This window comes from Drosophila montana, unplaced genomic scaffold (genome assembly GCF_035044405.1).
Source record: "Drosophila montana isolate Dmon_TW-CO22-7 unplaced genomic scaffold, ASM3504440v1 contig_706_1, whole genome shotgun sequence".
Lineage (NCBI taxonomy): Eukaryota > Metazoa > Arthropoda > Insecta > Diptera > Drosophilidae > Drosophila > Drosophila montana.
This window is the reverse complement of record NW_026999013.1, coordinates 30,815-41,464: the sequence shown is the minus strand read 5'-3', so window position 1 is coordinate 41,464 and position 10,650 is coordinate 30,815. Positions and strand designations below refer to the sequence as shown.

Genomic DNA, 10,650 nt, shown 5'->3' with positions numbered 1-10,650 from the left:
TTGCAAATGAAATTGAGCGCGATTATTCGAAAAATGTGAAACACAATGACATTGAACGCCACCCACCAAATCCTCGACCCCCATTTCCTCCAAGGAGGAATGCATTTTTTGAAAAGTGTGAATTTTTTATTATTAATTCAAATTTGTATAGGTTTTGTAGTCTCCGAGATCGGCGCGTTCTTACAAATAAACAGACTAACCGACGAAATTGGCAAGATCGACCAAACTGTTCGTCTTTATCTAGAATATATATAAACTATATAAATCACAAAAATTTGGGTTCAGGGTGTAACAAATGTATTTTATCTATTTTCAGATAGTAGTTAGTTGGTTGATAGAAACTGTTTTTTAAAAAAATTAATTTTTTTGTTGTACTTGCCATCATAACAATGTTGAGCAGTATATAGCTATTTTTATATATGAATGATGTTAGGTCACAAATCATATAAAAGAATTGTTCCACAGTGGATGGTTTTTCATTATTAACTGCTACAATCTCATTTTGCCCAGGCTGCCGAATTATTTGATGTGGCTGATCATCAGGCCTTGGACCAATTTTCAATCGCATTGTAGTAAAAATTAACTTGTATCGTCCATGGTGTATTATATTGAGTGCAATAACAAAATAAGCCCACATCAATGCAACTGGACTCAGATATGAATCCACATGTATTTCATTATTTAGTTTTAATATCATGCCGTTCCAATTTCGATTAGAAAGTAAAAGTAGCGCTTCCAAGCCCATAATGCTATAATTCTTGTATGACGAACGTATACAGTTTTAAAAGCTCTAAACTTACCGCGCCCATATAGATTCGCTATTTAAATAGCTCTGTATTACAGGCAGCTGATATGAAACAAAACAAATAATTTGTACTGATAATGATATGGCAACAACGATAAGTGGATAATGCATACCGCTGAAAATTATAATGGTTATTGCAGTTTAAAAACAAGTAAGAGGCTCTAGTCGGGAGTTCCCGACTAGGGGATACCCTGAACCCTCTTATTCCAACACCAACGCGCTCGTTCGTTTTAGTGATAGTAAAGATACATGCTACATATACATATACATTACATGCTACCACCTCTCCTCAACTGCCGTTCCAGCCAAAAAATATAGAAAAATAGTTTCCTCAGTATGGTTCGAACCCGCACTACTTGACGCCGCCTCTACCCAACAACCACACCAATAATTGAATCTTAATGAGTAAAAACGAATTAAAATAGCAGCACAGGAAACAACACAATCGCAATTTCAATGCTATTGATAGAATTCAAAGCAGACGCGCATGAATGTGTGTGTACAGAAATTCTTGGTTGCTGCCGCTGATAAAAGGAAAGTCAAAACACGTTTTCTTTAATTAATTGTGTTTCTAAACCGATCTTGATGATGATAGCTATATACTATTTACTTGATATATATATATTATTCTAGAAGCTACATTTCAAGTTTGGTGACTCTAGCTCTTATTATTTACCAAAATTGCTAAAAAAAAAAAACAGGATTTCAATATCGATATTTATCGATTACTTGGAACAGGGGTAAGTTATCGAATATCGAACAAACTCAAACTGCGCGGGCACTAGGAGGACCTACAGCTAAAATTTCAGTCTCTAGCTCTTATAGATTCTGAGATCCTTGCGTTCATACATACTGACGGAAAGACGGACGGACGGAAAGACGGACGGACGGACCGACGGACAGACAAACGGACATGGCTAGACCGACTCGGCTATTGATGCTGATTAAGAATATATATACTTTATGGGGTCGGAGATGCTTCCTTCTGCCTGTTACATTTATTAGCACAAATACATTATACCCCTTTTACCCATTTTTATGGGTTCAGGGTATAATAAGTAATATATATGAATATATAGAAATATATGCTATATATTCAAAGTGATATTTATTATTGTATTTCTTGTTATAAATACCAGTTAAACTGTCGGTATAGGGCCCAATAAGTGCCAGCCACAATAAATATTATGAAGTATAAGCTGCCAGGTAATGATGGTCTTAAGGAGGCAGCAATATAGAGAACAATTAAGGAATAAATTGGAGCTGCAAAAGAATAAATTATTTAGTATTTTTTAAAGCATCAAAATAAGTCATGCTTACATGTTTTTAGCACAGATCGAATATAAGCAATTATTAGGAGTCGGTTAATTTCAGAATATCGTAAATTAGTTACAGGTTCATTATTATATTCTACAGGCATTTGGGATTCCTTATAGTCTTTCGATTGAGAATTTTTTTTAGCCGATAAAACGATAAAAACAAGTACAATCAAAGCCATAACCGTTACCATTACATCTGGTAGAATCCAATGGAATATTGCAATAGCCCTATACAAAATAGTTCTTAAAGCTTCAGAATAAATTTGGAATATCACTTACCGCAATCCCATGAAATTCACGAACCCAACTTGGCGTAAAATAATTGTTATTGATGGTTTTATATCCAAATAAGGAAACAATAAATTGAAAAAGTTAATTAAGAGATGGCCAATAGCAAATAATGCGCTCAATATACAAGTAAAAACCAAAAAAATTTTTAACAGACTGCGTTGAAAATAGTTTTTAGTTTGCAAAAGCCAAGGTGACACAAAGAACATAAGTAGATAGATCATTGAGAGGGCGACAGGCCGTGATAACGAAGCTGTATAAACGTCAAATAATAGCTTTAAAAATGGTATGGTAATTACAGTATATATAAATGAGTAGTTCTTACCAACTATTAATGTAAATGGAAGTAACAAACGCACTAAAGTTAATAACACCAACTCAGCCATTTTGTTATATATATGCAGATAAATAGATGGTTTATTGAGATTTAAATTTTTGTGTTTATATTAAGATTAATGAACTTGCTAGCTTACAATAATTGAGTAGCTTACTATGTTTTTTTTTTTAAATCCTGCAGGGGTATTTAATTATTTATTATTATATACCGTAGACAAAACGAATATAATACAGTTTCACTAGGAATGATCAATCTAAAATAAAGTTTTCGTATGAAAAACTTTTGATATTTAAACTATATTTCTTGCATTTTTATCATTAATATCGGACCACTTATCAAATATGCAAGGTGGCAACTTCCCTACATAGAATGAGATGGCATCCTAGAGCGACTACCTATCGTTACCAATAGTCGCGAGCAGTTCAAGTTGCAAGTTGTCAGCCGTCAGAAGCGTAAGCAGATATGCCCTAACTAAGCAGAAAATGCCGAACAACGATTACCAAACTTGATCATGAGGATAAGAAGTAATTCTGTAAATCATAAATATATTTAACCAATAGTCGTATATCAACGACTTATATATTACTATAACCATTAATAATCGAATGTATTGGACTTAATAAATCTTATTAAACACATCATTCTTACATATATCTATCAAAGGATTAGTCAAAATTAGGTTTTTGATTAAAAAATAACAATGTGTATTCAAGATAGCTTCACCAAACTCGGTATTAATTGGTTTTTTCGACAAAATTTGCGTGTTCCAAGATATCATCAAATACAGAAATTACGAGCTGCATTGTTATCACAGAAATCCACAAAGCCGTTAACCACATGTCTAATTAAGGACTCAATTTTCGGTGCTTATTGAGATCCGTTTTGTCTCGTTTATTTTTTCAACTAACAACTTAATTGCAAACAATATAATTTTAATATATCCTTTAAATTATAGCAAGATCAAGTGTAAAATCGCAATTCATAAAATTTTCGAACTCTTCTGGCTGAAACTTGACTGTGACTTCTTAAAATATGTGACCAAGAAATTTGTTTATACTAATTGTTTAAACTTAATTGAAGACAAATAAGTCCAAAATCAAATTAGTTTCATGAGTCAAATAAAGGCACCGAAAACATAGCTGATTTTTATAAGCTCAACGGTCTTATTTTGCAAGTCGACTGGTCTTTCATGTATAATTATGCAGACCGTGATGTTGTCATTACCAAATGTTTTTGTTAATCAGTTCCCTTTCTTTCACAAATTATTCCTTTTCGGCTTCCCCGTCAATCTTCTCAACTGGATTTCGAAGTGGCAAAATGTTCGATTTAGAATCTCATAATCTAAATGTATTCAGGTGACTTCTGCGGTCATATCAGTTCAATAATCTTTACTCTATCATAATTTATTCCGTCGGTACTATCTCACTCATGTATGTTACACCGATCTCTAGCTCTTATGGGTTCAGAGATCCTCGCGTTCATACATACGGACAGACGGACGGACAGACGGACAGACAGACGGACATGGCTAGATCGGCTCGGCTGTTGATGCTGATAAGAATATATATACTTTATGGGGTCGGAGATGCTTCCTTCTGCCTGTTACATACATTTGCACAAATACATTATACACTTTTTACCCATTTTTAATGGGTTCAGGGTATACAAATTGGCTCCTTCTACAAGATTTGAACAAATAACAGACCGCACTACTTACCACCGACTCTACTCAGCAGCCATAGCACCAATTCACCCTCAGCGGCGAAAAAACCCGAATTAAGATAGCAACGGTAGCAACACATACACACAGCTTAGAATACAGCAAAATCGCAGTTGCAATGCTGTTGATAAAATTCAATTAAGCCGCGCATGAATGTGTGTGTGAACTTGTATACAGAAATACTTGCAAATTGCGTTAGCTGTCGTAATAACGTGGCAGCCAAAACACATTTGATAAATTTTGAACAGTAGATCTAATTGAGCTACAGTATATTCGTATATTTTCAAAAAGACAATTGCATTTAAATTATGGCTTAAAATGGTGGATAGCTTAAATTGGTCTATTTATTTGATTTGTAGCTATGGTGTGTAGGTAATAGCTATAAAATGAAAGATATTTTACATACACATCGAGAAGCTACATGTCAAGTTTGGTGACTCTAGCTCTAAAAACCGAAGAGATTTGCTCAAAAATAGGATCTAGATACCGATTTTAATCGATTACTCGAAAACGGGGATATTTATTGAATATCGGAAACAAACTCGTACTGCGTGGGCACTAGAAGGACCTAAGTTTCAATTTCAAGTCTTTAGATCTTATAGGTTCTTAGATTCTTGTGTTCATGCATACGGGCGGATAGAAGGATGTAAGGAAAGAGAATCAAACTTTTTCAATTGATGAAAGCTGTTATGTATATAAGAAATTTTTAGGGATAACTTCTATTAAAAGTTGAGGCTGACAAGTTTAATTTCACACCAAGACTGAAAGGCATCAATGGGAATTTATAAGTTACAGGATGCTATAATTCTATCTGTAGGCACAGTTGGACATGATCGGTGTAACATTGGACTGATATGACCGCAGAAGTCACCTGAATACATTTAGATTATGAGATTCTAAATCGAACATTTTGGGTTCTGTTACTTAGCCACTCCGAAATCCAAATGAGAAGATTGACGGGGAAGCCGAAAAGGAATAATTTGTGAAGGAAAGGGAAGGGAATTAACAAAAACATTAGGTAATGACAACATCAAGGTCTGCGTAATTGTACATGAAAGACCAGTCGACTTGCAAAATAAGTGTCTTCATTTGACTCATTCAACTAATTTGATTTTGGACTTATTTGTCTTCAATTTAGTTTAAACAATTAGTATAAACAAATTTCTTGATCACACATTTTTAGAAGTCACAATCAAGATTCAGCCAGAAGAGTTCGAAAATTGAATGAATTGTGATTTTACACTAGATTTTGCTAAAAAATAATGTTATCTTTAGCATTAAAAGATTATAATTATATTGCTTGCAATTAAACCCGTTGAAATGGGTGAAAAGGGTATACTGAATTTGTGCAAATGTATGTAACAGGCAGCAGGAAGCATCTCTGACCCCATTAAGTATATATATTCTTGATCAGCATCAACAGCCGAGCTGATCTAGCCATGTCCGTCTGTCTATCCGTCTGTACGTCCGTCCGTCCACATGCCCTTCTGTATGTACTTGAAATTTTAGAGTCGGCGGCAAGTTGTGCGCTTAGTTGCGAGTTCGAACCCTGCCAAGGAAACGTTTTTGTTTTTTGGTGTTGGAAGAAGAGGGTTCAGGGTATCCCCTAGTCGGGAGCTCCCGCCAAGAACCTCTTACTTGCTTAATTTATTAGGCCATTCCTACAAATTCAGAAGTGGTCACGGAACTAAACCTACAAAATCGTTCAAATAAATTCAAACTTATCAATATTAGTTATTAAATAACTTGATTATGGAGTCACGTGTGAATATTGGCAATCTAAGTCTAGCCGACCTAAAAATGTGGTGCGAAAAACTGGGTTTGCCAACTAGAGGCACCAAAGCTGCTTTATTGGCTCAGCTGAATGCTGCATTACCGTCAGCAAGTGCTCCAAACCTCCATTTGGACATGCTAGACTCCAACGAAGAGCTGATCGATTTAACACCAACCACACAACAACAACGACAACGGTTCTTGCGGCGCTCAGACAGCCAACAACAACAGCTCTGGTGACGAAGAGGCGAGTAGCCATAACGGCTTTTCAATTTCGGCAGAAATTGGCGGCAATGACGTCGGAAACAGCGGCATAGCAAATGAGGAAAACGATGACGTACCGGTCTGCGATCTTGGTGGCAACGCTCAACATAACATTGAAGTTGCCAATGCTGATCCAAACGCTGATGCTGGCAACGCTCAACACAACATTGAAGTTGCCAATGCTGAGCCAAACGCTGATGTTGGCAACGCTCCACATAACATCGAAGTTGCCAATGCTGAGCCAAACCGTGATAGCGGCAACACTATGAATGAAAACGTAAGCAATGCACCTAACAGAAATGCTTTCCAACAAAATTACAAAACTTTGATCTGCGTAATTACAAGTCTGAACTGAACCTTAATGCTGTGAAAGAGTTTGTAGCAGAATATAATGGTGAAAACAACATCAATGAATGGTTGGTGCTAGTAAAAAATATTCGAGATGTGTTCAATGGGTCTTATGACGCCATGCGTACACTATATACGACCAAGTGAGTCAGAGTATGTATCACCAATTGTCCTTGTAAAAAAGGAAACAGGAGAGCTCAGAATGTGTGTAGACTATCTGCGTCTTAACAAGGTAACAGTGAAAGATAACTACCCAATTCCACTGATAGATGATCTACTAGAAAGATTAGCGAATAAAAAATTGATCTCAAAGTTAGTCTTAAAAAATTGTTTTCACCATGTTTTTATGGATAAAAAATCGGTAAAGTACACATCATTCACTACCCCGCTAGGACAATTTGAATACCTTAGAATGCCATTTGGATTAACGAATGCACCGTCAACGTTTCAAATATATATAAACAAAATATTTGCAGAAATGGTGAGGACAGGAAAAGTTGTGATCTACCTCGATGACATTATGATTGCTACAAAAGATTTAAATGAGCATTTAGAAATTCTCAGAGAGGTTTTTAAACGTGTCGTAGACAACAAACTGGAACTTAGACTCGATAAGTGTGAATTTTTGCAGTCTTCAGTTGAAATTTCACTGGAAATGGCATTAAAGCTAATGAAGCTGCGCTAGAAGCAATTCGATCTTTTTCCATACCTACAAAAGTCCATGAAGTTCAAAGTTTTATCGGCCTATGCTCATACTTTAGGATGCTTATTCAAGATTTTTCACTAATTGCAAAGCCTTTGTTTAAAGAAGTAGAACTAGATGCTTTCAATGCACTAAAAAATAAGTTAATAGACAACAAACTGGAACTTAGACTCGATATGTGTGAATTTTTGCAGTCTTCAGTTGAAATTTCACTGGAAATGGCATTAAAGCTAATGAAGCTGGGCTAGAAGCAATTCGATCTTTTTCCATACCTACAAAAGTCCATGAAGTTCAAAGTTTTATCGGCCTATGCTCATACTTTAGGATGCTTATTCAAGATTTTTCACTAATTGCAAAGCCTTTGTTTAAAGAAGTAGAACTAGATGCTTTCAATGCACTAAAAAATAAGTTAATAGAAGCATTCAATATATGACCCTAGATATGAAACGAAATTACAAATTACAAACAAATTCTCTAGGCTACGGGGCGATTCTGTTACAAAGGTAGAAGGATGGAAAGCTCCATCCTGTTTTCTACTTTTCAAAACGAACAACAGAAGTAGATTCAAGATACCATAGCTTCGAATTAGTGACCCTAGCGACCATAAATACGCTCAAAAGATTTCGAGTTTATTTACAAGGCATTAAATTTAAAATAGTAACAGACTGCAATTCATTAACACTAACACTAAATAAAAAAGAATTGAATCCACGTATTGCCAGATGGGCCCTTGAACTGCAGAACTACGATAATGATCTCGAGCACAGATCTGGGAAGGGAATGCAACATGTAGATGCATTCAGTCACACCAACAATATTTTCGAAGAAAATCTTATAGTATGCGAAGGAAAAGATGAAAAAATAAAAAAGCTCAAAGAAATGCTTACAGAAAAAGAAAGGGAACACTATGAAATGTGCAATGGTGTGAAATATAAAAAGAAGAGTGATAGACTAGTATTTTGTGTTCCCGAATTCATGGAAGAAAATGTTTTATATAAATACCATGGCGAAATGGGTCATGTAATAGTTAAAAAAGTAACTGATCTGATTAATAAAAGCTATTGGTTTCCCAATATAAGGAAATAGGTAGAAGTTCATGTAAAAAACTGTCTTAAGTGTATAGCCTTTTCTAACAAGTCCGGTAAAACTGTAGGTTTCCTACATTCCATTCCAAAGGGAACCAACCCTTTTGAAGTAATTCACATTGATCATATACTAGTAATAATAGATGCATGCACTAAATTCGTAAGGTTTTATGATTCAAAAACAACTGGTTCGAAAGAAGCAATTGAAGCATTAAAGAATTATTTCAAAGCATATAGTAGGCCAAAAAATATTATATCTGATAGAGGAAGCTGTTTTACGTCCAAATAATTTGATGAACTCATCGAGGAATATAACATTTGCCACACAAAAATATCAGCCTCACCACAAGCCAACTGACAAGTAGAAAGAGTGAACAGAGATCTAGGCCCAATGATGGTAAAACTAATAAATGTAGAGAATAGTGAACCATGGCATAAGGTGTTAGACGAAGTAGAACATTCGATGAATAACACGAAGAATCGAAGTATCAATGAATACCCCAGCGTTATGTTATTTGGAGTCAAACAGAGAGGAACTAACATAAACTTAACTTAAACGAAAATGTTATAGAAGAAAATCAAGAAACAGCAATAAGAGACTTAAGAGAAATAAGAAAGAAAGCAGAAGTCAACACGCAAGAGGAAAACAGTTCAGATAGTGATACTGAAAAAATTAATTTAAAAAACATGAATGTAAATAATGTAAGTTTTGAAAATGGCAGAAGTCAAAATAAATCCAAGCAAAACAATACCGAAAATAAATTAAGAAAATAAAACTGTCAATGTAAATATGGCCAAAGTAATATTGTAACTAGAAGTATGTCAACGAGTATCAGGAGATACTCAACGTCAGAACGGTCGAATTGTAGTAATAATTAGCATGTAAGATTCTACTGTGATATAGCATTAAGTCCCATTGTAAATATAACTATAATCACATCGAAGGCTTCGCTCAGAGAGCGAAACATTCGATGCTGTTACTCTCGCTCTGGCAGTAGCATAAGCAAAATGAGAACGATGGTGAAATAAAAACATCTGCGACGACATTCTGAAAGTGCCGCGCACAAGAACGGTTGCATTTTTGTTTGCGTCAAGCCATTCCTACAAAGTAACAATATTTATATGATAAAATGCACAGGCCACAAACATGCAAGCGCGATAAAATAAAAATAACTGAATAAATGAAAAAAATATTAAATATAAATATAAAAACGCGCGTGTTTTATTAAAATCAAAACAAAACGGAAAGACCAAAACAACACGTATGTTCGCTTCAAAGAGGAGAATCGAATATTTCTCGAGGCACTTCTTGGAAAATTTGAATCCTCATCTATATTATTATGCGCATAATCCGTTGAAGTCTGTTCCATGTTATGCACGGATCCGCTGGTTTTATTGCCGTTACGATATTCTTCTTATGTCGGTAGTTGTCTTTTTCGTTTGGGGCGTACTGTCGATAGTCCCTTTCCTTTCTTATATCCCTTTTGACTACTCTTTTGTCTGCAATCTGCCTTCCTGGTTTCTTGCTTCCTCCTATTCTCTTAGAAATAAATGTCCCTTTCTTTAATAGCTCTTTCAAAAGCTTCCTGGAGGTTAGTAGGTTTCATAGATCTTACTGCTAGTCCAAGTGGACCTCGGACACATGTTAAGAACGTATTTAGACAAGTGTTTACGAACAATTCCTTCTTTGTTTTGATCAGTATTGGTTCGCATTCGTTGGTATCTGTTAATTTGAAAAGGGCCGTTCGCAAATTTGTTCAAATAAAATTTGTATTGGGTATTGTGAAAAAGTAAGGGTATGCAATTCGAACTTAATGCATCTTTGATCTTATCCCAATTAAGGCTGGTTCCGCATTATTAGCCATGCCTTCAATTTTCTGTCTAATTGCCCTTAGGCAATTGTCCGCATGGGGTGTTTTCCGTTCCTCTAATTCTTCTACATTGTTAATAAAATCGCTGAGTTTTTTAAGATAACCGACAAAGGCGATAGGAAGCACATTACGTCCGG

The 10,650-nt window shown here is 35.2% G+C and overlaps 1 protein-coding gene across 3 annotated transcripts; it reads right to left on the bottom strand.

The window, feature by feature from the left end:
• Positions 1-250: 250 nt before the first annotated feature.
• Positions 251-2,885, bottom strand: LOC135439647 (piezo-type mechanosensitive ion channel component-like). 3 transcript variants are annotated; one of them, XM_064698396.1, is made up of 6 exons: positions 2,738-2,885; positions 2,404-2,665; positions 2,126-2,352; positions 1,942-2,068; positions 801-920; positions 251-749 (listed from the first exon to the last, which is right to left on the bottom strand). In XM_064698396.1, the coding sequence occupies exons 1-6, from the start codon at positions 2,796-2,798 to the stop codon at positions 266-268; spliced, it is 1,281 nt and encodes a 426-aa protein (XP_064554466.1). In that variant the 5' UTR covers positions 2,799-2,885; the 3' UTR covers positions 251-265. The 3 variants fall into 3 exon arrangements, 2 of the variants coding, with proteins under 2 accessions (XP_064554466.1, XP_064554467.1); XM_064698397.1 differs by having other exon boundaries at positions 2,404-2,687; positions 2,738-2,873; XR_010438146.1 differs by having other exon boundaries at positions 342-749; positions 2,126-2,320.
• Between the last annotated feature and the right edge of the window lie 7,765 nt (positions 2,886-10,650).

Excerpts from the sequence above, each read along its gene's own strand:
- LOC135439647 (XM_064698396.1), bottom strand. The coding sequence starts at position 2,798 with ATGGCTGAGTTGGTGTTATTAACTTTAGTGCGTTTGTTACTTCCATTT. Across the intron at positions 921-1,941 it reads CTATACCGACAGTTTAACTG|CGGTATGCATTATCCACTTA; the intron begins GTATTTATAACA and ends TATAATTTTCAG. Across the intron at positions 750-800 it reads AGCGAATCTATATGGGCGCG|CATTATGGGCTTGGAAGCGC; the intron begins GTAAGTTTAGAG and ends CAAGAATTATAG.